Source organism: Vipera berus, assembly GCF_964194415.1.
Source record: "Vipera berus genome assembly, chromosome: Z".
Lineage (NCBI taxonomy): Eukaryota > Metazoa > Chordata > Lepidosauria > Squamata > Viperidae > Vipera > Vipera berus.
This window is the reverse complement of record NC_138205.1, coordinates 104,503,071-104,529,751: the sequence shown is the minus strand read 5'-3', so window position 1 is coordinate 104,529,751 and position 26,681 is coordinate 104,503,071. Positions and strand designations below refer to the sequence as shown.

At 36.4% G+C, this 26,681-nt stretch overlaps 1 protein-coding gene across 1 annotated transcript in view; it reads left to right on the top strand.

Moving 5' to 3' along the window:
• ARMC3 (armadillo repeat containing 3) overlaps positions 1-26,681 on the top strand; it is a gene marked incomplete at its 5' end in the record, with an annotated part of 74,999 nt that overhangs the window by 39,450 nt on the left and 8,868 nt on the right. Inside the window, 5 exons of the mRNA XM_081343299.1 lie at positions 15,797-16,046; positions 18,340-18,476; positions 19,622-19,790; positions 22,643-22,743; positions 24,557-24,661. Coding sequence (XP_081199425.1) covers positions 15,797-16,046; positions 18,340-18,476; positions 19,622-19,790; positions 22,643-22,743; positions 24,557-24,661 — 762 coding nt within the window. The remainder of the gene's footprint in view (positions 1-15,796; positions 16,047-18,339; positions 18,477-19,621; positions 19,791-22,642; positions 22,744-24,556; positions 24,662-26,681) is intronic.

The following is a 26,681-nucleotide window of genomic DNA, read 5'->3' as shown; positions in this document are numbered from 1 at the left end:
TGCTCAAGGAAAAAAAAGGATGTTATTAGTACCGTATTTCTATCATCAAGGAAGTTTGGCTGTAGTGCAGATATTTATTCAATTGAATTTTATTAGGTACCCATCTGTGTTGTATATGCTGAATATACTTCTGTAAATTTATCTTTGTAAAATGCACTTAAGAAATTAAGTTCAATCCCAGCTTAGTTGCTTTTTCAAAAGTTTGAAACTTCTCTAATTACACTCTGTGACGTATTTCACTATTCTATATGAAATGAAAGTAGGGGAAATTTTAAAATTCTTTTGTTTGATGAAATGTAATCAGAATTTTTGACTGCCAATTGGGCAATGTTATAAGAAAACTAATAACTATAGTTTGGATAATCAGGATTTATGTCTGGTATTTCTCTTAGATACATTGCTTTCTCTTGCTGTAATTGGCATATGTTTGTGGGCTGAAGCAGAAAACATCATGAAAACAAGTCAGCATGCAGATTCACATATGCAGATATTTTTCTCTTCCACTTACAATATTTCCTTCCATACCAAATTTGGAAGGGCTGTTTTCACTCAGTAAGAAAACCACATTTAACTTAAATAAACATTCAAATGAGCAAGTAATCAAACTTTTAAAGGATATAAGGTAGTCAAATTTGCAAAAGGCTACTTAGATTTTTGCAAATAATAAATAAAATGGAAAAAGCTACTGGCTCATAATATTCCATGAAATATTATGTATTCAGTACATTTTATGTTACAAATTATTCATTCAATTCTAACAGCCACTGACATTAATTTAACATCTCTAGTTGAAATATCATTCATTTTGTGTAGACATTGTCTACTCATCCATTTTCTGGAAAAATGAAATAGATATTCTCTGATAATCCTTTCTTATAATGTCAGTTGTGGCCAGCTTTTCAACCAGCCTTATGCCTCTAGGGCCTTTCTAGAATTGCTCTTCTCTTCCTTACAGTTAGAAATTATTGCAAACTTGATTGATACAACCTTTTGAGGATTCACCCATCAAAGCAATTCTCTAGACAGTGAATACATGTAGTTTCTTTTTCTTTTGTAATCACATTTGAGAAAGAAAGAAATTTGGTGCTTAGCTCCAGCGATTGCTAATTAGTAAAATCTTTTTATATAGTAATTTTATTAAAGGTTAGAATTATAACAGTAAAAACTAATACAAACTAAAGGAATAAAATTATAAAGAGTAAAAGATGCAGAATAAAAACAAAAAATGGAAAAATAAAGTGGAAAAATAAAGTAAATACTGTACAGTAAAAGAAAAGAAAGAAGTAACTTTCCACCTACATCACAAGCATAAATAATTTAGTAAGTTACTGTATCACCTTCTCTTAAATAACAAATTATCTTCCCATATCCTATCTTTATCTATAAATAATCAAAACAGTCCTGATGTCAGCACCTTAATCAAATAAGCTAATGTTATATCCCTTCCTTTTACTTCTAACATTCTTAGTCTTTAATCCCTTCAAATATCAATCTTGAACTTGATTTCTTTTCATTTTTTTCTTTCTTCTTACAAAACTATTGAAAACACACCTCAAAAACAAAAGCATTTTTCCATGGGAAGGATTATTTGTAATTAATTCCAAAATCTTATTTCAAATTTATTTGGACCATTAGTTGTTTATAATTTTCCAAAATCAAGGTTTTAATCAACCTTTTGATTTGACAAAAAAAAGTTCTTAAATTTGTTAAAATTTATTACACTAAGAATTGAAGAAAATTCAACTGGAACTATCAAACTTTCAATGCAATGACTTGTACAGCTGTAGAACAGTTAGCAGAGCAATTTCCAAAAATAATAATAAGAAACTTACTATTCTTTCAAAGGTATTAATATGTTTTGAGCAAGATGGTCATTTCCTCTAAGCTGCTGGAGATTTCTGTCTCCTTTTGAGGAGTAGCCATCTGGAGCACTTATTGATAATCTTGAATCCTCTCCATGTGTGGAAAGGAATTATTGAAGAGTTGGTGTACTTGTTGGCCCTACATTCCACCGCATTTGTCAGCTCCACTTTCCACAGAACCACCGTCAGTCTGCCATTTCTTTCCTGAAAGATGCTAATTACTAGAACGTCGATGTCAGGAATCATTTTAAATCTAGGAACTTTCTATACATATGAGCTCCATGATCTAAAAGGGTATGAAATTGTGATAAAGCCATTTTTCTTTCCATATCTAGCATAATTTGTATATGCCAATTTTTAATTCTTGCTCTACCACGGAGGCAAAAGCAAGTTAATGTGATTAGCTTCTTTTATTTGTCAGCTAACATGCTGACAGTAAGTATAAGAATGAGCAAAGTTATAAAAGCACTCCCAATAAATAAATAAATAAATAAATAAATAAATAAATAAATCCATTATTTACTTTAAAAATTTTGATTTCTGAGTTGCACCCAACTTCTAGTGTTGTTATAAACCTATTTATATAGTTTTTATGGCAGCAGAATGGAAGTGGATTGCCATTGCTGTCTTCTGATTTTTTCTTTGGCTTTCCAGAATAGAATACAGACCTGGAATCCCCTGGTGGCCACCTCCAGGCATTAACCAGGCTCAGCCTTGCTTATTACCAACATATTACCCAGCTAAGTAAAATGTAATTTTCTTATTAATCTTATTTATAGATCTTTAATAATTGAACCTAATGTTTACATACACTATTATAAATTAGCATCAAGTGATCTAAACCTGTACCCAGGTATACGTGTGTATGTATGTACACACACACACACACACACACACACACTAAATTTTTGGATTGCTAACAAAGAGTTAAAGGGGGACTGGGATAGCTATTTTGAGCTTATTATCTCTCATCAGCCAGCCATACCCTTCTGAGATTCGAACCTGGGCTCCTTGCACATTAGATCTAGCTGCCTAATGTGCAAGCAGCCCAGGTTCGAAAATCAGAAGGGTATGGCTGGCTGATGAGAGATAATAAGCTCAAAATAGCTATCCCAGTCCCCCTTTAACTCTTTGTTAGCAATCCAAAAATTTAGCACACAAAATGATGTCACAGCGACTGCCGCCTGTGGATGGCCCTAGATTGGGATGATAAAGGCAAAAGATTTCTTCTTCCCATATTTGGGCCTACAGGTGTAGCAAACACACACACAAACGTGTGTGTGTGTGTGTATGTGTATCTGCTTATGTACACACAAGATACACACTCCCAACTACTACAGACATAAACAAAACACTTGAAAACTGAAAGATTGTGAAAACCCAATTCATGATTTCATCTCCTACTTTTTGGTAAATTTTCCTGGCCAGTGCAGGAATACCGCCTATTGATATTGCAGCAATATTGTTTATTTATATAGCCTAAATTTCTCTTAAGAGTTTCCATTTCCAAAATGTAAGACAGATTTTCTGAGATAGGGAGGTAAACATGAGCTCAGCTGTTAGGCATCATGCATTCCAATTTCACTGGTAATTCTTGTGACCTGTTCAAAAAGCCTGATAGAGGTGGGGGGATGGGAAGAATTGAAGTTTATTCTATTTGATAACATATTTATTGTTAACTCCATCCAAATATTCTGTGTAACTCACAGAAAAAATCAAAGCAGCCAGTAAAATAAAGCAAGAACAATAAAAACAGCAGTCCGTCAGAACAGCTAAAAAGTAAAGCAAACCAACCAACCTAAAACCAGATGTAAAATTAACAATAAAAATAGAAGTAAAAATAAACATACCAAAGATAATAATAGCCCAGCAAATGTTATTTTCAATGCATTGCCTTAGCTGTACTTCTGAATGCTAACCAAGAGAGAAAGCCAGTGATAGGTCATTTCCTATCAATCTAATTAGGAAATAATCAAAATCATGTCTGGTGTTCAAAGTAGGTTCTGATTAAGTGGGCAACATTCTCTTCCTTGCTTGGTATCTAATTTATAGCTTTACTGCCATCTATTGGCCATTGTACAATTCCATCCTGAAAACATGTTATTTGAGATAATTGATGTATTTGTTTCTTCAGCTATAGAATACACATCAGACTTATGCTGCTATATATAAGATGTAGTTAGTTGCCTTATCTATCTTATATTAGTCAAAGCTTCTCAAGATCATCAGCATAAACTGCTGTTATACAAAGATTAGAGGAACATATAACAATCTATGAAACATTTGGAAACTTCATATTTGCTATAATTTCTTGGAAATGTAGTTGTTTGCAAATATAATATTACTAAAAACAATTGATTTATGATTCAGATTATCAAAAGAACAAAAATAATCTGACAATTTGTTATAAGACAGTTGTGCTGATATTCCTCATGAGGAACGAAGTTTATAAGGTTTATGTGGATAAAATCAGTCTTCTTCTTCTTCTTCTTCTTCTTCTTCTTCTTCTTCTTCTTCTTCTTCTTCTTCTTCTTCTTCTTCTTCTTCTTCTTCTTCTTCTTCTTTTTCTTCTTCTCCTCCTCCTCCTCCTCCTCCTCCTCCTCCTCCTCCTCCTCCTCCTCCTCCTCCTCCTCCTTCTTCTTCTCCTCCTCCTCCTCCTCCTCCTCAATTTAATTTTCTTGAATCAATAAAAATGACTCACCAAGTGACACTGAATTCAAGAAACAGGTATTTCTGTTCATTGGAAAGATCATAAATATAACTGGAAGTGTTAGGTCACAAATATAACTGACAGTTTGTAGAAATGTTAGTATAGTTCCCAAATGCAATTTCCAAAGAACAATTTCAGATCTTCTTTCTAAGCCACAAATAAGTGTTGGTAATGTAAAGTTGGTATGTGTGTAAGAAGGTGTATTGGATATGTTCACCAACTTAATTATTTGATAAAAAAATAAAACTAAGATTCAAATAAATAAACACATTATGGATATCCTGATTGTTGAAACACACTAATATTAAATATTACTAGGCTTTTAAGAATAACACTTAAGAATTTAAATGGAACAATATTTATGCAAATATCTTGACATTTTTCTTTATATTTGCCTAACTGATAAATGTTTCATTGGAACCTCTTCTCATAATTATTCTTAAATACAGTAATACTTAGATTCTTTGTTGTGTTAATATGACATAACAGTGACCCCTAGTGACAATTTATAGAATTTATTAATACCTGTTAGGTAGTATAAATAGCAAGAAACATTTCTTTGTGCAAGAAGCAAACTCCTGCTGAGCTCAACAGAATACAGTAAATCCCATGTGGGGAATTACAGAAGGGTCACATGGAAGAAAAAGTCTTAAATCCTAACCCTAAACTATATTTCCAGGTAATTGATTTGGTTCTTAAGTCTTTAAATTAGGAAATTTCATTACATGGGACACAGATATTGGCAACTTAATAGGAAAATCTGAACTCTGTTAGGATATTAAAAGTTATCAGTTCGTTGGATTTTTTTAAACAATTCTTATGTTCGTAATAGTATTTTCTTCTATGCTTTAATTAACTCTTTCTAAGTAAATTTGTTATTCTTCCTTGAGATTTTAGTACTCTGCTTCACTATGTAGATCTGGCTGCATTCATTTCAGTTTATTGTACAGAAAATATAATCCCATCAAATTCTGTGAAACGAATTCTGAGACTACATCGTATAAAACATATGCAAATAAATAGATTTTGGAATGGAATATACTTTATTGCATGTATTGTGGCTAACAACTATAAAATGAAACACTGAATTAAATAATTAGATTGGAATGCAAAAAGAAAGAAATGTTAGTGAATAGAAAGTTTTAAAGTTTTTTCCTGCAACTTACTCTCTTCCAGAAAAGTCTGAGTAAAATATGAATGCATATACAGCTGTTAGTATTAGTACAATACAGTAGCATTTTTTAATTATTTAGTATGGACAATTTCATTGTCTTTTTGAGAACAAACAGAACAATTTCTTCTACTGTGCAGAAGAAAGTGTTTCACCACACAATATAATGTGGACATTAAAATAGAACACTAGCTATTAAATAATGACAATCTTTATGTTCAATATGAACAATATGAAAACATGGATGTCATAAAGAACTTTTCTGAAAATAAATGTATGAAGATGAACATACCTTTCTGTGCTTTTTGTTTTGCCAAATTCTGTATAATTTTTCAGAAACGGGGTACTTTTTCCAAAGGTGGAGGAAGGATTCCCACAATTCATTTGCTGCTTCCCAACATCACATTTTCATCCCTTGGAATGATGGAGCTTTATAACTAACAATAGCTCTGTGATTGGTTTAAAAGATATGGAGTACTGTTCTGTGATTGAAGCTTATTGGCAAGAGTTAGACTCGATAAACTGGATGAAAAACCCTTGGGAAGAAATTGAGTTGGATAAGAACACTAATAAAAGAAATGTAATAAATTGCTTAGAACCATGAACAGTAAACATCAATTGCTATTTTGTCTCATTTTGTATTTTGGGTACAAGAGATTAAAGTTATATCCCCCAACTGAGGAACAAACTCCATTTTGCTCAGGGAGACTTCTGAACAAGACTGTATTGAAGGACTGTATGTCTAAACGTATCCAGCTAGGAAGTATTTTGAACACTATGAGAGATAAAGGATGGTGATATAAATGGGAGAGTCTATGAATAATTGAGATTCCCATCTGCTTATATCCTTATGTTAGCATCTATGATAAGTTTTGTTCAACAAGCAGATGAGTGCTAAAAAATGATGCGATGATGGTTGAACACATGTCTTACATTGTTTACAAAATAGTTTATGAAGTCTGCTCAGAATAAAGAAGCTCAAGGCTTATTCAAGGGAATAAAAATAGAATTCTGTCCATAATCTAGATATAGCCAAATTGTGATGAGAGCAGAAGAGGGAAAGAAGAAAGAGTTTAGACATTTTGAAGGACACATAGTCTTTTCTCCAAAACTTCATGGAAAGTTCTCCATTAAAAATAACAAATGAGTAAAACTTTATTTCCTCACCAGGGTCACACAGTATAGCATTTAAGTATCTTCAGAGACGATCCATGTTCAAGTCCAATGTCAGCCATAGAAGTTCAGTGAATGAGTTTAAGCCTCTCATTCTCTTTTAGCCCAGCCTATTCCATAGAGTTGTGGTGGGAGGGGTAAATTGAAGAAGGAATGTGAGAGCTTTTGGTTTTGCATCACAGCGAGATGGGTATAGGGAAGCAAGGCTCTGCCTCCCACGACCGATTTCGCCCTGCTGGGAATCTGAAAAGGACCTAAAGCTGCCCTGGCGAGGCGACAAAGAAGGAGGGGACCCTCATCGATCATGATGAGGTGGCAGCGAAACCACTGGATCTGAAGAAGCCCTCTAAACCAACAGGCGAAAGACTGCCTGCAAGCAAGCAGACAGTCAGAAGCTGCTGACAGCCAGAAAAAAAGCATGACCAAGCAGAAAAGCATCGCATCTGGAACTGGGTGAGACTCACCCTCCTGCTCTATAACTGTAAAAAACTTCTCTTTAATACCCCAAAAGCAAGACTCCCAGAAGCAAGAAGGGGGGATTTTTCTTTCCAACACCCCTCCCACTAGAAGTAGTGGTGTCTCAAAACTTTTGGCAGAAAGGAAGACAGCACAAAACTAACTTGGAGACAATTTAAAGTTTTTAAGACTGGAAAACTTGGTGATTTAAAAGAATTTTGAAAACTTTATGTGTGTGTGTATGTGTATGTGTATATATATGTATGTATATGTATATGTATAAATATAAATACAAAATAGAGCTTTTAAGAAACAAGTCCTGGTCAAAGATAGACCTTTCATGACATCTAGTTGTGGAATAAAGGTGTAGTACCAAGATTTTGTTTTTTATCCAGCCTGGAAGAAATGACCTTGGCTTGAAGCCCAGACAGAGATAGCATACTAGACTCTGATATGTCTGAGCTTCCCAACCTTGTAGATTGCAGCTGGAAAAGGGAGAAAAAACTCTTTGGGCTGTTTTTGTCTGTATGATGGATTATAACTATAAACTACTTTAAAGCCACCCGGTCTTTCTGGATTATAAATACTATTGGTGCTGGAGTGTTAAGAATTACCTAGAGACAAAGGAAACTGGATTTCTGTATTTTCCTAGGAAGAGGCCTTGTGGATTATCAACTTGGAATAGCAAGACCTTGAGGAGTACAAACTTGAGCTGTTTTCTTTTTGGATCTTTGGTTTTTTGGATGATTGGTGTTGAAAGACAAAGCTAAAAGTGGATTATAATTTTTTTTTCTGCTACTGCCTCCCTTTTTTGGGGGGGGAGTGAACTGGAGAAGAGACCCCCTATGTTCAAGAACTATTTAGAGCAGACATGTCAAACACAAGGCCCGGGGGCCAGATCCGGCCCGCAAAGTGGTTTCATCCGGCCCGCGAAGCCATCCTGGAAACAGTGAGGGAACGGCCCCCATTGCCTTGGCCCTGGCCCAGAGACCCTCCTTCTGCCAGAGACCCTCAGATCTGTCCCACTCCTGCCCAGGCCTCCAATAGGCACCCTTGATGCGAACGATGTAGAGCTAGCCATGCCCACCTAGTAGGCCATACGCACTCTAGCCACGCCCACCCAGTAGGCCACGCCCACCCTGGCCATACCCACCCGGCCCCCTGAGGGCAACCACAATGCTGATGTGGCCCTCAATGAAATTGAGTTTGACACCCCTGATTTAGAGACAATAGAAATCTGACTTGTGGTGATTCCATTTGGGGGAAGTCCTTGTGGATTACTAACCCTATATTCAGAACCTTTTGGATTACAAATTTGGGCAGAGTAAAAACTTTGGACCTTTGGACATTTTTTTGAAACGGACTGAAAGATAGAAGCGGACTAGAAGGTTTTCCGGCTTCCCCCTATATGGGGAAGCTCACTGGATTATAAGAGACTACAGACAATATAAGACTTATTGAAGGCGAATTTAAAGAACATATGGGAACATTGCTTGTAAGATTGGAGGGTTTATACAAAATTGATAATAACGGTATATACTAGAATTGAGAAAGCTTGTGAGGGTGGGAGTAAAAAAAATGAGTGTCCCAAATTTAGCTAAAGCGAGAAAAAAACCACCCTCAGCTACATCTTCTACTACCCCCAGCCCTATCAGAGATCAATTGATGTAATGCTACAGCAAGAAAAAACCAATACCTTTCAGAAGGATATGCAAACCACAGTACAATGCATTCAGGAGGCAATTACATCACTTAAAAAAATACAAAGAGAAACCATGAAGAAACAAAAGATAACTTTGACAGTGTGAAGGAAAAAATACACAATTTGAAATCCCAAATGGAAAACTTCCAACAGAAGATCGCAAAGAATGAACAAAGGATCCAGACAACTGAAGACAAACTACAGATCTATCAGCCTGACCTCAATACCTGGGAAGATTCTGGAAAAGATAATCAAACAACAAATCAGCGAACACCTTGATGCGAACAAAGTTATCACTAAAAGCCAACATGAGTTTGTCAAAAACAGATCATGCCAGACAAATCTTATTGCATTCTTTAACCAAGTGACAAAACTAGTGGACCAGAGGAATGCTATGGATATAATTTACTTGGACTTCAGTAAGACATTTGATAAAGTAGATCACAACCTACTACTTGATAAGATAGAAAAATGTGGGTTAGATAGCATCACCACCAGATGGATTCGTAGCTGGTTGACAGGCCGTACTCAGCGTGTGGTTCTCAATGGAACTGCATCTACATGGAAGGAAGTGTGTAGTGGGGTGCCCCAGGGCTCTGTTCTGGGCCCAGTGGATGAGGGGATAGATGGGGAACTCATCAAATTTGCAGACGACACCAAGCTGGCAGGAATAGCCAATACTCCAGAAGATAGGCTTAAGATGCAGGAGGATCTGGACAGACTCGAACACTGGGCACTATCTAACAAAATGAAATTCAATTGTGAAAAAAGTAAGGTTCTACATTTAGGCAGGAAAAATTAAATGCACAGGTATAGTATAGAGGGTACCTTGCTCGATAGTAGTAACTGTGAGAGAGATCTCGGAGTCCTAGTGGACAATCACTTAAATATGAGCCAGCAGTGTGCTGCAGCTGCCAGAAAAGCCAACACAGTGCTAGGCTGCATTAACAGAGGGATAAAATCAAGATCACATGAAGTACTAATACCACTTTACAATGCCTTGGTAAGGCCACACCTGGAATACTGCATCCAGTTTTGGTCACCACGATGTAAAAAAGATGTCGAGACTCTAGAAAGAGTACAGAGGAGCAACAAAGATGATTGGGGGACTGGAGGCTAAAACATATAGGGAACGGTTGCTGGAATTGGGTATGTGTAGTTTAATGGTGAGGGGTGACATGATAGTAGTGTTCCAATATCTCAGGGGCTGCCACAAAGAAGAGGGAGTCAAGCTATTCTCCAAAGCACTTGAAAGCAGGACAAGAAGCAACGGATGGAAACTAGTCAAGGAGAGAAGCAACCTAGAACTAAGGAGAAACTTCCTGACAGTTAGAACAATTAACCAGTGGAACAACCTGCCTCCAGAAGTGGTGAATGCTGCAACACTGGAAGTTTTTAAGAAGAGACTGGCCAGCCATTTGTCTGAAATAGTATAGGGTTTCCTGCCTGAGCAGGGGGTTGGACTAGATGACCTCCAAGGTCCCTTCCAACATTATTATTATAAATCAGCAGAAACCAATCAAAAGATGGAAGAAATAAAAGATGAAAACCAAAGACTGATGCAGACAAATAGAGAACCAGACAATTCACTAGCGGTTCTAGAAATGGAAAAGGTATCCTATTTCTTAAGATTCCAGAATATAATGAAAGACAAGGAGGAGGACCTTGCTTATCTGATGACAGAACTACTGGCTGGTGCGTTGGAAGTGGGTAAGCAGGAAATGGAACGAGAAATAGATCAAATATTTAGAGTTAACTCAAGCTATGCAAGAAAAAACAAAGTTTCCAGACAGATCCATGTCAGATTTGTCAAAAAATCAATAAGATGAAATATTGAGAAGAGTGAGAGATGATCCATTGCAATATAAGGGAAAAGAAATTGTGATGCTGAAGCAGATACCCAGGAGGATAAGGGTCTCACAAAGATACAAGATACAGATTGGATTCTATCTTCAAAGCAAGGGAATTTTATGACAGATTCAGAGATTTCTCGAAGAAGGAAACTCAGAACTTCAACCAGAAGGGGAATTTACAAAACAGGAAGATACAGCATTAGAAGAAGCGGCCAAACAAAGAGAAGTGGAAGAAACAGAAACTATAAATCTAGAAGAAGGGGCTAAAGGGAATGAACAGAGACAAACTAGAACAACTAGGAGAATAAACCCTAAATATAATTGAAGAGGACGGAAAAGGACAATGGGATACTCTCAACAAATATAAATGGATTAAATTCCTCCGTAAAGAGGAAAAAACTCTTTACACGATTACAAAAATTAAAAATGGATATAGTTTGCTTACAAGAAACATACTAAAAGACAATATTATAAATCTCTGGAGTGACCGAAAATTAGGAACTTTATTTTTCATTAGCACAACAAAAGAAAAGAGGAGTAGCTCTATATATCAAAGAAACAATGAATCCTAAACAAATCTACTTGGATGAAGAAGGAAGAATACTAATGGTAGAAATAACGATAAATCAAAACCAGACATTGATGGTAGCAATTTACACACCGAATAACAAACAAGAAGAATTCTACCAAAGATTACACAAGAAAATACTGGAAATGGAGTACCAAAATATTTGTCTAGTAAGAGATTTTAACACAATTGTATGTAAAGTTAGATTACAGGAGTAGTAAAATAGGGAAAAAAGGAAGGAATATTTTGCTTAAGGCTTTTTTCATAATGGCAGAAGAAATTTGTATACAGAATATATGGAGAGAAATGAATCCTAAGAAATCCCAATATACATTTTATTCAAACAGCCACAAATCATGGTCCAGAATTGATATGATATGGGTATCCCTTGAATTAAGAAGGGATATACAAGAAATTGAGATAGAAACTAACATATGGGTGGATCACAATCCGATAAAGATGACTTAGAGAGGAACAAAGAAAAAAGCAAAATGGACTTTAAACCAATTCTTACTGAAAGAGAAAGAATTTATTAAAAAAAAGCCATAAAGGAAATGGAATTTTTATTCAAAGAAAATAAGAAAGAAGATACATCACTCCAAAATGTCTAGGATACAGCAAAAGCATATTTTAGAGGAGTAGCCATAACCTATATGGTGAAAAAGATGAAAGACAAAAAACAACAACAAACTAATCTCAAAGAAGAAGTTAGAAAATCAGAATTAGAACTACGAAGAGACCCACAAAAGAAAACTCTTAAAAACAAATGGAGATAATAAAACACAAATTAAATCTAATAGAAGCTGAAGAAATGGCTCAACAAATCAAAAGAGCAAAACAAAACTTTTTTGAAAATGTCAATAAGCTGGGGAGATGGTTGGCTTATAAACTGAAAAAAGAAAGAGAGAAGAAATTGATAAAGTACAAGATGTGAGAGGCGATTTACAATGTCAAAATGATGCAATAAAAATAATTAAAGAATTTTATGAAACACTTTATAATATAGAAGAAATTCATCAGGAAAAAACAAGGCAATACTTAGAAAATGTTAAGTTACCAAAAATCTCAGAGAATTTCAAAATATGCTAAATGGGAAAATAACAGTGATGGAGTTGACAGATGCTATAAAAAGACAAAAAAAATTGATAAGACGCCAGGCCCAGAATTTTACAAATGTTTACAAGATACATTAATTTTACCAATGCAAGAAGTGTGCAATGAGGTATTACTAAAAGCCAAATTACCAAATACAAGGATAGATGCTAATATTGCACTAATACCAGAGGAGACACAGACTTGACCCTGATAAAGAACTACAGACCAATATCTCTACTAAATGTGGACTATAAAATCTACGCTTCAATAATAGCAGAAAGACTAAAGAGATTCTTGATTGAATTTATACATTCAGGCCAAAATGGATTTTTACCAGAGACAAATAAAGAACAATTTAAGAATAATTTTAGACACATTGGAGTATTACGAAATCCACCCAGGGAAACAAATGGCTTTGATTTTTTTAGATGCACAGAAATTTGGAGAAGCAGCAGGACTGAAAATTAATAGAGAAAAAACTAAAGTTATATTTAAAAATCTCACAGATAAATAAAAAACCCAACTATCAGTAAAAACAGACCTGCAAGTAGTTAAGAAATTTAAATACTTTGAGATATATCTAACAGCAAGATGTGCAACAATAAAAGAAGACAGATATGTAAAATTATTAAAACAAATAAAACTAGGTTTGGAAAAACGGAAAAATCTACAACTATCAGTCCTGGGAAGAATAGCGACGGTGAAAATGAATATTTTACCAAAACCACTCTTTTTATTTCAAACAATACTGATAAAAATTGACAAATTTTTCCCCAATGAATTAAATACATCGATATTGAAATTGATCTGGCAAGGGAAAAAAGCTAGAATCAGACTGAAAATGTTACAATAAGCAAAAGAAAATGGAGGCTTTGGCCCACCAGTACAATCAAGCAGCCGCACTAACATAGTTAAAAGAATGGATCACTCTTAGAAATAAAAGACTATTATACCTAGAAGGGCATGACCTACAACTTGGATGACTTGCTTTCCTGTGATATGGGAAAAACAAAATTCATAAATACTGTCAAAACCACTATGTAAGAAATGCATTGCTCTTGACATGGGAAAAGGTAAAATCAAGAACTTACATGAAAATACCACGATGGATCTCAACAGTGGAGGCATTTGTACACCCAAACTTAATCATGAGAAACTTGTGACTTATAAAGGTATTTTGAATACTGATGGGAAACTACAAACTAAACAAGAATTGGAAGAACAAGACATTGAGCTATCATGGTGGCCACACCTGCAAATGTAAATGAGATATGAGAAAGATGCAAAAATATATGGTTTTTACAAAGACCAGACAATGTTAGTCCAGATACTATTGTCATCAGATGACAAACTGATTAAGAAACTGTACAGCTTTCTGTTAAATTTAAAGATGGAAGATGAACAAGTTAAAGAAACTGATAACTTGGGCAAAAAACTTTGGGCACAAAGTAAAAAATGACAAATCCTTTCGGAAAGAAATTACAAAATAACGAGGAATGGAAAGTGTTGCTTATTAAATTCTAAGATTGATACTGTAAAAATTAATAAAATATACATTGAAAAAGAAGGAATGTAATTAACCCTATTTAACCTCCTGGACACGGTGGCTCAGTGGGTTAGGATGCTGAGCTTGTCGATCAGAAGGTCGGCAGTTTGGCGGGTCGAATCCCGAGTGCCGCATAACAGAGTGAGCGCCTGTTACTCGTCCCAGCTTCTGCCAACCTAGCAGTTCGAAAGCATGTAAAAATGCAAGTAGAAAAATAGGGACCACTACAGTGGGAAGGTAACAGCGTTCCGTGCACCTTTGGCGTCTAGTCATGCCGGCCACATGACCATGGAGACATCCTCGGACAAGCACTGGCTCTTCGGCTTTGAAATGGAGATGAGCACCAGCCCCTAGAGTTGGAAACGACTAGCACACATGTGGGGGGAACCTTTACCTTTACCTTTATTAACTTCCTGGAAGAAAGATGAAATATTAATACAATGAATAAATGAATGAGTCCAATGAATGACCTGAATTTTCTCTATAAGCTATTTATATATTTAAAGCACTTCTAGTTAAATAAAAATACTTATATAATATATACTCTAATATAAGGTTGGACTATTATAAATACTTATCTATGGAAAAACAATGAATCCTGGTACAGTTATTTTTTAAGTGAATATGTATAAGAATATGATTCTGTAAATCTATAATCCTGCACATACCTATTTAATAGTGACATTAAATTCAGTGGCCCTTAAACATAATAAAATTTTAAGTCTTTCATGTTTATTATCATTTCTAATCACTTCTAGGTGAGATAGGTGGCATGCAAATCAAATAAATAATAAATAAACAAATAAACAAATAAATAAAGCATCATATTAGAGCTTATTTGTTTAATTTCTGATTTGTATTGCCTTACTTTCTTGCTACTTAGACTCTACATCTTGACAAACCGGTCAAAACATTGAGCAAAACGTAGAATCACGCATCAATAGTTAGACAGTAAATACTGCAATTTTGTTGCAATTGGTAAATGAAAATAATAAATCATGGATATGTGCAGTTTACTGCTTTTCTGGAAGGCCTCTGCAGCCAAGAGCCGAGCTATGGATTCAATCCATAGTTTGGTTCTCAGCTGCATAGGCCTTCTGGGAAGGCCTCTGACTGCGAAATGCAGGCGGAACTCCATTCTCAGCTGCAGAATGAAGATGCCCCATCGGCTGCAGAAGTGGGGCAGCCGGATGGGGCTGCCGGTGCTGTTGCCGTGAGGTGAGTGGAAAAGAGACCCCCAGGAAATAAGACTTGGTGCCTCTTTGGGAGGCAAAAAATAAAAATAAAAAATAACACCAGGTCTTATTTCCGGGAAACACAATAGTTGAGCTTATAGGAAAGGGGCTGCCATCAGGTCCCACCATGTCAGATTTGAAGAACATCCTCAAGACATATTCATATTCTCAAGCCTTCCCCTGAGATATTATCATTCAAGTCTGAATTTAATTGTAATTAAATCAGAATTTAATATTACTGGGTCTGGTTTTTTTTAACTAATGGAGTTTGTAAATTTCATTATTTTTCTTATATTTTCATCAAAAATATTTTGGTTTTACTGACCTTTTATAGTTGTACTTTCAGTATGCATGATTTAATTACCACAAGCAGGCTGGGGAAGAGTAATACGTCTTGGTGGTTATTTCCTTTTCCCACTTTCTAGTGCTGTTGCTGAAGCTGAAGCCATCGAACCGCTCATTAGTGTTCTGAGCTGCAAAAGAGAAGGTGCTGTGGCTAGTGCTGCCTCTGTTCTCACCAACTTAGCCATGCAGGAGCCCTTACGTCTCACCATCCAAAGCCATGGTTTTATGACCGCCATTGTAGAACCACTGAATTCCACTAACAGCATTGTGCAGAGCAGAGCAGCTCTTGCTGTGGCTGCTATGGGATGTGATGCTGAGGCCAGAACTGAGGTAAGGGACATGTCTGTCCTCTATATTGGGAAAAACAAAACCTGGCATTTTTCATATCACACGGCTTTCTTGGATCAGCATATTTTGCTGTATTCCCAGGTAAAGGTTTTAGTTCTCTGATATTAGATCTCTAATACTTGGTTGTGTAAAATTGTCAGTTTCAATAAATAATCTTCAGTGCTTGTATTCGTGCTGGCTACCTTGTGGTTTCTCAGCCAAATCTGAAAAATTTCAAAGGACAAGCCATTTAAAAATTGAGCTGTGAATCAGAAAAAAGTATCTTAAGTGAGGTCAGCTTTAGTTTAGCTGTAGTATATGTAAACCCTGAAGAGAAATTTTATCCTTGTTACAGTGTGCATGGTGAAAAACGTTGGGTGTAATCAACAGAAACAGACAATTATTTTGTTACAAAGTTCATGTTTCCCATGGAATAAAATGCCTAGCCCTAGACACCCGCCTTCCATTTACAATTGTAATAAAATCACAGGACAGCAAAAAGCATTTTGAAGGTGCACTTTGTAAAGCTTGTTGTACAACACATTTTTGTGCTTGGCTGCTTCACCCGGAAGTCAGAGGGCTGCTTCAAAGCTATTCTCCAGCTGTCTACTCATGAATGTGGATGCAGATAGTACTTCTACTGGGATTGTCAGCAATGTAAAGCAGCTACAGACATGGCTACTTTAAAATTTTGAGGAGGGATGCTTTCCCCCACACGACCTCCTTTGCAAAACACCCTCTTTGAATGCTTTGCACACCCTATCAAATAATACAAGGAGAAACCTTACTCTGAAATTCAGTGCTACTAACTAGTCAGTTTAAGGCTATTTCCATATATTTAGGTTCAGGGATTGGCAACATGGCAACTTTGTTAGCTCTCCAAAAACAATTTTAAATGTTTAAATTTAAGTTTTAAATTAGTCAACATCTGATGCAATCACTATGTTCTAGTTGAGATGCATTTTTTCACAGATCTATCTGCTTAAGCATGCAATTTTGTTATTACAAATTAGTGTCTAAATAATTTGAAAAAGCTGCAATAACATTTCTCATTGGTGGATAGACCGGGTTTCAGATTTTAGGGAAGGCACAATCTTACTGCAATATATTCTTGCTAGATTTCCTTCCACAGTATAGCCAGTTACCCCTTTCTTTCTGAGGTTACCCATTCACATGCTTCTCCCTCAGCGAAAAGTGTTTCTGCATCACTTTGTAGAAAGTTAACAGCTGTCCCTCATCAGTTCCTTTGTTGCTTGTTCAGAAATAAAAAGTAAATAGGAGCCAGTAAAGGAGAGCAATACAGTAGCAGGAGGTAGGAAAGACCAATAATTAGCAGCTTCAGCAGTTGCCAGCATTCCAGCTATTTTGCTGATTTACAGGTAGTTTAATGGCTACCTTCGGCAGTGACCATTCATAGATACCATGGTGATAAAAAAGTAACATTTAACATTTAACCTTTGCGGGTTAAAAAAGGGAAAGCTAAATCAAGATTATAAACACAGTCACAGTTTCATTTAGTGACTGCTTTGCTTAATAAAATAAAATTGCCAATTTCAATTACGGGTTAGACCAAATAATTTTATAACGTTCAGTCTCACTAGTGGATACTTCAAACCTCCTATCTTAGCCCTTGTGGAAAAAGCCAACTCCTTCTATTTCTCTTTGCAGGATTTACCTTACCTTGGCTAGAAAGGAAATCTCTAGTGCTATTTCACTATAAGCATAGCCTTAACTATTCAGTCCTAATTCAGTAAGCATTCTTGGCAGCAATCTTGCTCCTTAGGTTGAGTGCAGCCCTTGCCAACCTATTTAATATGACAAGCCTGTCCTATCATGCCAGCAGGAGGCGGCCTACTGAGGATCCTGTCTGTCAAGGAAATCTGACAGGATCCAGAAGAGCCTTTTCTGCTGTAGCACCAACCCTCTGGAACATCCTGTTCCCCCAGGGTGAAGTTTGCCTCTTTTCCTTCCTTCCTTCAAAAGGGCCTGAAGACCAACTCTGCCAGTTGGCTTGGCTTGGAGACCCAATAAGGGAGTACATCAATGAAGGTGGCTGCAGGACTAATTAGCTGATCCCATCTCCCCCCTGCGGTTCCTGCTCCCCATCTGCCCATCTTCTAATTTCATATTATTGCACCTCCATTGTTTCTTTTTGTTGCTATTGTTATGCTTACATTTTTTTTCTTTTTACCCCATTTTATTGTTGTAAGCCACCCAGTGTAGTCCCACAAGATGGACAGCAAATAAATTTAACAAACAAACAAATACATAAATAAATATAAATGTTGTCTTTCAGTTACGAAATTCTGGTGGTCTTGAACCTCTTGTTAAGCTTCTGCATTCTAAGAATGATGAAGTCCGAAGAAATGCTTGTTGGGCTGTTATGGTTTGTGCAAGTGATGAGTTAACAGCAGCTGAAATGACCAGGCTGGGGTGAGTTGAGATGCCAAAGTGGTAGTGTTGTTGGTGGTGGTATCAGATCATTGTTTTAATACTGACTTATATCTTATATCCATCTTGTCTTCATGTTGTATTATACTGCAGTGTACCCATATTTAGGGACTAACCAGGCACATGTTGCATTAGATATTCCATTTCATCACCCATCCCACATCACTTCTTCATTTTTGCCAGTCCCTTTTCTGATAGAAGCCTGATAAAAGTTTTGGTCTGAGAGTATGCTTTTCATAATATAAAGAATATTTTTTTTTATTTTAAAAGATTATTAGTTTATTAATTATTGTAATTTTTATGCTGTCTTTTTTTTGCATCTTTACACCAGCCGAGTTGGCCTTTGAATTTTTGTATTCAAGTAAATATTGTCAAACAGAAATAGATAATGGCAAAAAGTGATTAGTCATGCATAGGCTTATACATAGATCAGAAACAGCACTGACAGAACCAGGGAGCTTGCCTTCAGTTGGTACCCCCAATAAAATATTTACAAAATTTCTGAGAACTTATAGGCTATCAGCAACATTTTGATATTTTACACAAGATACATATGTCTAAATAAAAAACAGTATAAAAATACAATATTTATTACCTCTATTTCTTCTCATATAACAACTAACAATATACAATATATTTCAAATGTGCCATTATCCCTTCCAAAACAGCATATATTCTTGAGCAGGTTTACTCCTTTTGCGTTCCACCAAGACTGTTTTTATAAAATCATCCCATAGTTCATTATAATTATTTACTTTAATCATCCCTTTTTAAAATTTAATTTCTGTTGTTAATTTATCATTTATTGCCATATTCCATATTTCATTATACCACTCATTTCTTTGAATAAGCCAATTCTGTCTACAATATTTAACCATCACTAATCTAGCTGCCATTATCAAATTTACAATCAATTCCTTTTTTGCTTCATTTATATCTTGTTTTTTCACCGGTAACAGTAACAGTGGGCATGGTCTTCAGAGAACTAGAAAAGACTGATAGATACATATCTGAAGTCAGTACTGTATAAATTGTTTGTAAAAGATTATTATAGTATGATAGGAGAAATACTGTAATGAATTGGAAAAATATTTTTGGTAATTCTCTCCTTTGTTTCTTTGCTACAGTGCTTTAGATATTCTTGATGAAATTAACCTCTCTATTGGTCGCAAAAATAACTTCAGTGAAGCAGCATTGGAAAAGATACTTGATCACAATCTTCCACAAAAATACAGTCAAATGGGGTTTTTAGCATCTACTAACATAATTTTGGATGGATTCTATGACTATGGGCAGGTAAACTTGCTTTAAGTATACATTAAGTTAGTCTTTATTTATTTATTTATAATTGAATTTCTATACCGCCCTTCTCCCAAAGGACTCAGGGCAGTGTACAGGGCAGTAAAAGCTTTACATACAAAAGTTAAAATGAAATTAAATTAATTAAGCCCTAACAATAAATAATTAAAATACCCCAAACCCTTAAACCAGGCCGGCCTGTTCAAATAAATAGGTTTTCAGATCCCGGCAGAAAGAGCAAAGGTCGGGAGCCATCCGGAGGTCAACCGGTAATTGATTCCAAAGGGCTGGCGCGCCCACAGAGAATGCTCTCCCCCTGGGGGCCGCAAGCCGACACTCTCTGGCCGACAGCACCCTGAGGAGGCCCTCTCTGTGGGAGCGCACAGGACGAAGGGAAGATGACACCGGCAGCAGGTGATCCCGTAAGTAGTCCGGACCCATGCCATTTAGGGCTTTATAGGTAATCACCAGCGCGACCAATGCCGTCTCCGTGCTGTACCCGGGCCTAAAGCCTGATTGGTACGGGTCCAGATAATCTGCTTCCTCCAGGAACAGAGGGAGCTGATGCGCCACCACGCTTTCAACAACCTTCGCAAGAAAGCGAAGGTTGGAGACCGGACGATAGTTATTCAAAATAGCCGGGTCCAGGGCAGGCTTCTTGAGGAGGGGCCTCACCACCGCCTCCTTCAAGGCAGCAGGAAAGCTACCCTCACTCAAAGAAGCAGTTATCACTGCCTGGAGCCAGCCTCGTGTCCCCTCCCGAGCCGCATAGACCAGCCAGGAGGGGCATGGGTCCAATAAACACGTGGTGGAGCTCAGCTTCCCCATGATCCTGTCCACATCTTCCAGAGTCACAGGGTCGAACTCTTCCCAGATAACATCACCAAGACCACTCATGTTATCTCCGTCAGACTCTGCCCAGTCGGAATCCAGACCGGCCCGAATCCGAGCGATTTTGTCCGACAGATGTTGGCTAAACTCCTTGGCATGACCCTGCAAGGGCTCCTCCCTCACCTCCTGATTAAGGAGGGAGCGGGTCACCCTGAACAGGGTGGCCGGGTGATTATCTGCGGACGCGATGAGGGCAGCAAAGTAATTAGACTTTCCCGCCCTCATGGCAGTGAGAGAAGACCTCGTAGAGGACCTTAGTCGCAATCGGTCGGATTCAGACCGGCTGGATCTCCAACAGCTCTCTAGGCCCCGTCTCCGACCCTTCATCTCCCGGAGCTCAACGGAAAACCATAGAGCCCACTGGGATCTGCACTGGGTCAGGGGCCGCATGGTTACAACACGGTTGAGTGCCTCCATGGCTGCCCTTTCCCAGGCTTCCACCAAGGCATCGGCCGTGCTGTGAGCGAAGGCGGCAGGCGGGGACCCAAGCGCCACCTGAAACCGCTCAGGGCCCATTAGGCGCCTGGGGCGGAACCATCTTGTTGGTTCCGTGGCCCAATGACGGGGGGTGGTGAAACGGAAGGCCAGCCGCAGGAGATGATGATCGGTCCATGACAGGGGCATAATAATTGGAGAACCCCCACCCAGATCATCTAACCACCGTCCAGATATAAAAACAAAATCGAGTGGGTGACCCCCCCCATGAGTCGGGCCCTGAATTACTTGCATCAGGTCCATGGCCGTCATGGAAGCCATGAACTCCTGAGCCAACTCTGATGATCCCCCCAGGGATGGTAGATTATAGTCCCCCAAAATCATAAGTTTGGGGAACTCAATCACCAAACCCGAGAGGATATCAAGAAGTTCAGGCAGGGCTGCTGCTACGCGACTAAGCGAAAGGTACACCAGCAGCAAGCCCTTTAGAGAACTGCATATCAAACAAAGATGTGGAATCCTATCATTAGTTAGCATCACATACATAAAAGATCATAGCAAGAAAAGATTTCACGTTTATGAGATAGCTTATTGCATTTTACTTCCCATCATCTGGATTATGTAAGGATAAATGATAAACTGTCATTTATTATCACGTATAAATAGGTCTATCTGCTCTTGTTTTACTGTTAAATATAGGTACAAAGCAGCTTTTTAATACTTTGTTACACTTTTCTCAGTTGGATTTTTAAAAATATTAATGTACATGTTACTTTATTTTTAAAATATAAAAAAACTTCAGAAATAATTGTAATAAATTTATTTAATAAATAAATAATTTATTACTGGTTCCACGATTTGATCATATAATATGGCTTTTTTTGCTGAAAGATGAACATGAGTTTGAATCCATACAATCATTAATGTATACTTTATTGCTGATGTTTATAAAAATACTAATTTTGTAACATGTCCAGAATAACAAAAGATCATTCAAAACATGAACAACAGTAAAATAATATTTTAACAGTTTTTTTAATAGTTTAATGCTATTCACACAGTAAAATATAATTCAAATTCAAAAAATCAAAAACAGTTTAATATGTTTTATTATGACGCACAATAATAAAAAATTGTCATTTAAAAGAAACAAAAACTGGCTTCAATAGATATTTTTTTATTAAGTAAAACACATTGTGATTTAAAACAACCTCTTGTCAGATTTAAATAAACCAATAATTAACTCTTGGAGTTTTGTTTGCTTTTTTATTAATAATAAACTAGAGTTTACTTTAAATCAAAATTCTTAGTTTGTATATAACTCTAAATCTTCATATGCTAAAATGAAGCCGAATTTTGTTTTAGGCATTTTATTCATGAACATTCTTCCTATGTGCTTAACACTAAGTTAGTATTAATACTACTAATATAATATTATTAGCAAGAGTTCCCAATAACTTTTGTAAACTTCCTAGAGATGGCAGACAATTTATAGCATGCACCTTACTGAACTTTTTTTATAGGTGAAACCTGGTGAAAAACTATTGTCATTGGAGGAACTCTGTGCTCAGGAGCTTAATGATCATCGTGCTATAATTTTAATAAATGCTAAACTATCAGAACTGTGAGTCTACTAATAAGATTATTATAGGCTTTAATAATTGACTTTGTCTGAAGCCAGCCAATTCAATTCTGCAAGGTCTCAGGGAAAGGTTTTTCATTGTTCATGAAATATCCTAGAATGTCTTGCTCCAAAGAACCTTCTCTTTCCGCTAAGAGGTTTACAGGTCTGCATTTATTCATTACTCTAAAGGCAGTGTTTACAGATAATCCTCGAGGTATGACAGATCATTTAGCAAGTGTTCAAAATTACAACAGACCTCCTAAAAGCCATGTACGACCATGATTTGAAGATAAGAATTTTACAAAAATTATCTGGTCATTTGCACATAAATGACCGGGGGCTTCCTAACTTTGCAGAGATGCTGAAGTGTGCCCACCTATCTCTTCCCACCTTCCATTCTTTGGGGACCCATTCTGCTGGGTCCCCAAAGGCACTGGACCTGCTTTGTCCTCCTGTCCACCCTTCACAATGCCTTGTTTACCTTCCAGAGATCTGCAGAATTCATTATTGTGAGCCGTTCTTACTGGGCCATGTGGAGCAGCCGTTGACTTCGGCAAAGCAGCATTTCCCCCACCTTCTGCCTGGCAGTGAGACAGAGAACAGACAATAAAGGGTTAAGTGTTGAAAGGGCGATACAGAGGGAGCAGGAAGAGCAGCTTTGCCTTCCAGGTCAGGTTTCAAACAAGGCAAAGCAGGCTGTATTGCCTTTTGGGGTGATCCAGGATGAGGGTTCTTACACTTAACAAGTTTCAATTAATGTCCTCCCACCTTATGACCGAAATGGGCAGGCTCCATTACCTGTCATGTTAATCTTACAACATCTCTTTCAGGTGATTGGTAGACAGCTGATGATAGTTCACATGGGAAACTTTATAGCTGATCAGCTATTTAAACCCTGATCATTCCAGCAGACCATTAAAGAGCATAGTTACATTAAGACTGAATTTTTAATATTTCTTTTCATAAACTTAAAGCTTTGAGATTCAGCTTTTTAAAATATGTGTTAATATTAATCTAACCATGGTGAGCAGTGGTTAGAATGCAGTATTGCAGGCTAATTCTGCTGTTCAGTTTTGCAGTTCAGTTCTGACTGACTCAAGGTTGACTCTGCTTTCCACCCTTTTGAGGTTGGTAAAATGAGGAGCCAGATTGCTAGGGGCAATTTGTGGACTCTGCAAACTGCTTAGAGAAGGCTGTAAAGCACTGTGAAGTGGTATATAAGTCTAAGTGCTATTTAAAACAATCTTATCTTGTGGTGGGGAAAAGGACACACAAACTGGAATACATTAAATCTTCAGTATTCACATTTCCTGCTCTCTACACAGCTCATTAATTAATCTTTTAGTTTCAGTCAACACCAGTCTGTAAGCAGAATCATTTGTGTGATTGCCTTAGGAAATATTCATTTTCTCAAATTACATAATTTAGGTTGAAGCATTGACCCATATCAACAGCAGGGAATATCCATATCAAAACAGGATTTAAGTACGGTATACAAAAAAAATAGAAGTGATAGGAGGAAACTGAACTTATACCACAGAAATATACATATATAGAGAAAAATTGTGTCTATGTACATAAAATGAAATTACAGTATTTCTTAATTTCATATAAATTTTCCACTCTAAAATCTCATTGTTACTAATTGCTCTGTTCCAGTTTCCATAACTTACTATATTTAATATCTATAGAAACAACCTGTTTGAATTTTCTTAGGCTAAACTCAGCAGCACTGAAAAAGAATGTTCAGATGTTTTATTCTGAGCAATAAGCAGAATAAATGTCTGATATGATAACATCCTTTCTACTTCAGTGAACACCAAGCAATTTCCATAACAATCGAGGAAAAGCCACAAGAGACCACAGCCTCTCGAATTGGGGTGTCTGCCAGCAGTATCAGGAGAACTAGCAGAAATAAGTAAGTATCTAAATTTTTGTAACTGCTCTTTTTTTCTTTGATGAATTGTAGATTTAAAAATGTATAAATTAGATTTCTTTTTAGAAAAATCAAACCACTTTATCAGAGTTTGAAATAAGAATGATGATCTAAAATAAGAAAGCTATTCAAGTTTCTGTGAAATACAGATTCTTCTCAAATTTAAAAATCTCATAGCATCATTTGGACACCAATTTAACTTTATGTAATCCCATTCACTTTAACAATCATAGTGGCATAATAATAAGCAGCTGATTAGGATAGATTCCACTATAATGCTAAGTTCCTGCATCAAACTCCTTTTGAGGTTTTAAGGAATTGGTAAACAAGAGTTTATGGAATATTTTCTATTTTTCTGACTCTAGCAGGATGGTGATTTCTAGTAAAAGCTACATCTAGGTAGTCCTGACTTACAACCACAATTGAACCCCAAATTTCCATTGCTAAGCAAGACAGTTGTTAAGTGAGTTTTCCCCCATTTTACAATCTTTCTCGCCACAGTTGTTAAGTGAATCACTGTCATTGTTAAATTAATAACATGTTCTTTAATCTGTCTTACCCATTGATTTTGTCAGAAGGTTGCAAAAGGTGATCACATGATGCCAGGACATTGCAACTGTCATAAATACATGCTTGTTGCCAATCATCAAAATTTTGATCATGTGACCATGGGGATGCTTCAATGGTTATAAGTTTGGAAAATGGTCATAAGTGTCATTATGATTTTGAATAGTCACAAAATGAATGATTGTAAGCCGAGGACTACCTATACTATATATTGTATTCTGTGTCCAGAAAATAACTGAAAATATTAATAACTAGTACATTTTCCAGACTTAGAAAATTACCCAGTGTTATCATCTACATATAAAAGCTATAAAATGCATTTATTCATAAGTGATACTAAGCAAAGCTTTAGTGGTAACCAAAGCATACATGGGATCTATCAATTCACATCATGTTATATGTATTTTTATTTAGTAATTAGGGTCAATATCACACAGCATTAGCATCAACACCAATGGATACTTAATACCTGCAGCTCCCCCTACGCTGACTTCAACTACAATTGAGATCGTCTTTTGTACTATATAATCATTTAAGACACTTACAAAACATGATTTAAATGCAATAATATAAATATGCTAAAAGGATATGATATTATCAGTAGTCACATATATTTCCTGATTCAAACATGGAGTGAAATGCATTTGTCATTGTTAAATATATATGTGTGTGTGTGTGTGTGTGTGTATCATTTTATTACTGTATCTCTATTGAATGGCTGCTGTTTTGCCTTTATAAGGCTAGCTTGTTATTGCATAGTAGATGGCTTTTTAATAATTGCCCAAAAGATTAAATGGATTGGATCCAAACTAGATTGCTATACTTCTAGTCCTCTGCAAATGCTCTGTGAATTCAGTGGGTCTTTATGGATATTTACTGTAGAGGAATAAAAAAAATAACATGTCACACTTGTTTTAATGTGATCAAAAGTCAACTAATTTTAATACAATTGGTGTAATTAAGGATATATTTTTGCTACTGCAAAAAAGGAAAGAACGGCTGTTGTGGACACAAAGAGGACAAAGTAGTACCTATTTATTACTGTATATTAGTAAAATAGAAACCTGCCTTTCTGTCCCTGCAGTGTTTCTCTGAAAGCATCTTTCTGTATCTCATACATAGCAGTTTATGTGACACAATTGTCTGGATAAGATGATTGGGAAAGATCTACCCCCAGACACAAACAAATTGGAGAAGAATTTGTGTTCTATCAAAACACTGTTGTGGGACTATATCCCACCTCTCTGACAAGGGTAGTTCCACCATGGATCCTTTGGGGGTGATGTATTTTTAAGGTGCCTACTGATTGCAAATATGACTGAACTGATTTAAATAATTTTAAAATTAATTACTTAGCCAAATAGTTATAAAACATGGAAGAATTAAATTAATATGGAATATAAATTTTTAGTATTGTATTCGCTTGCAGAGCAAG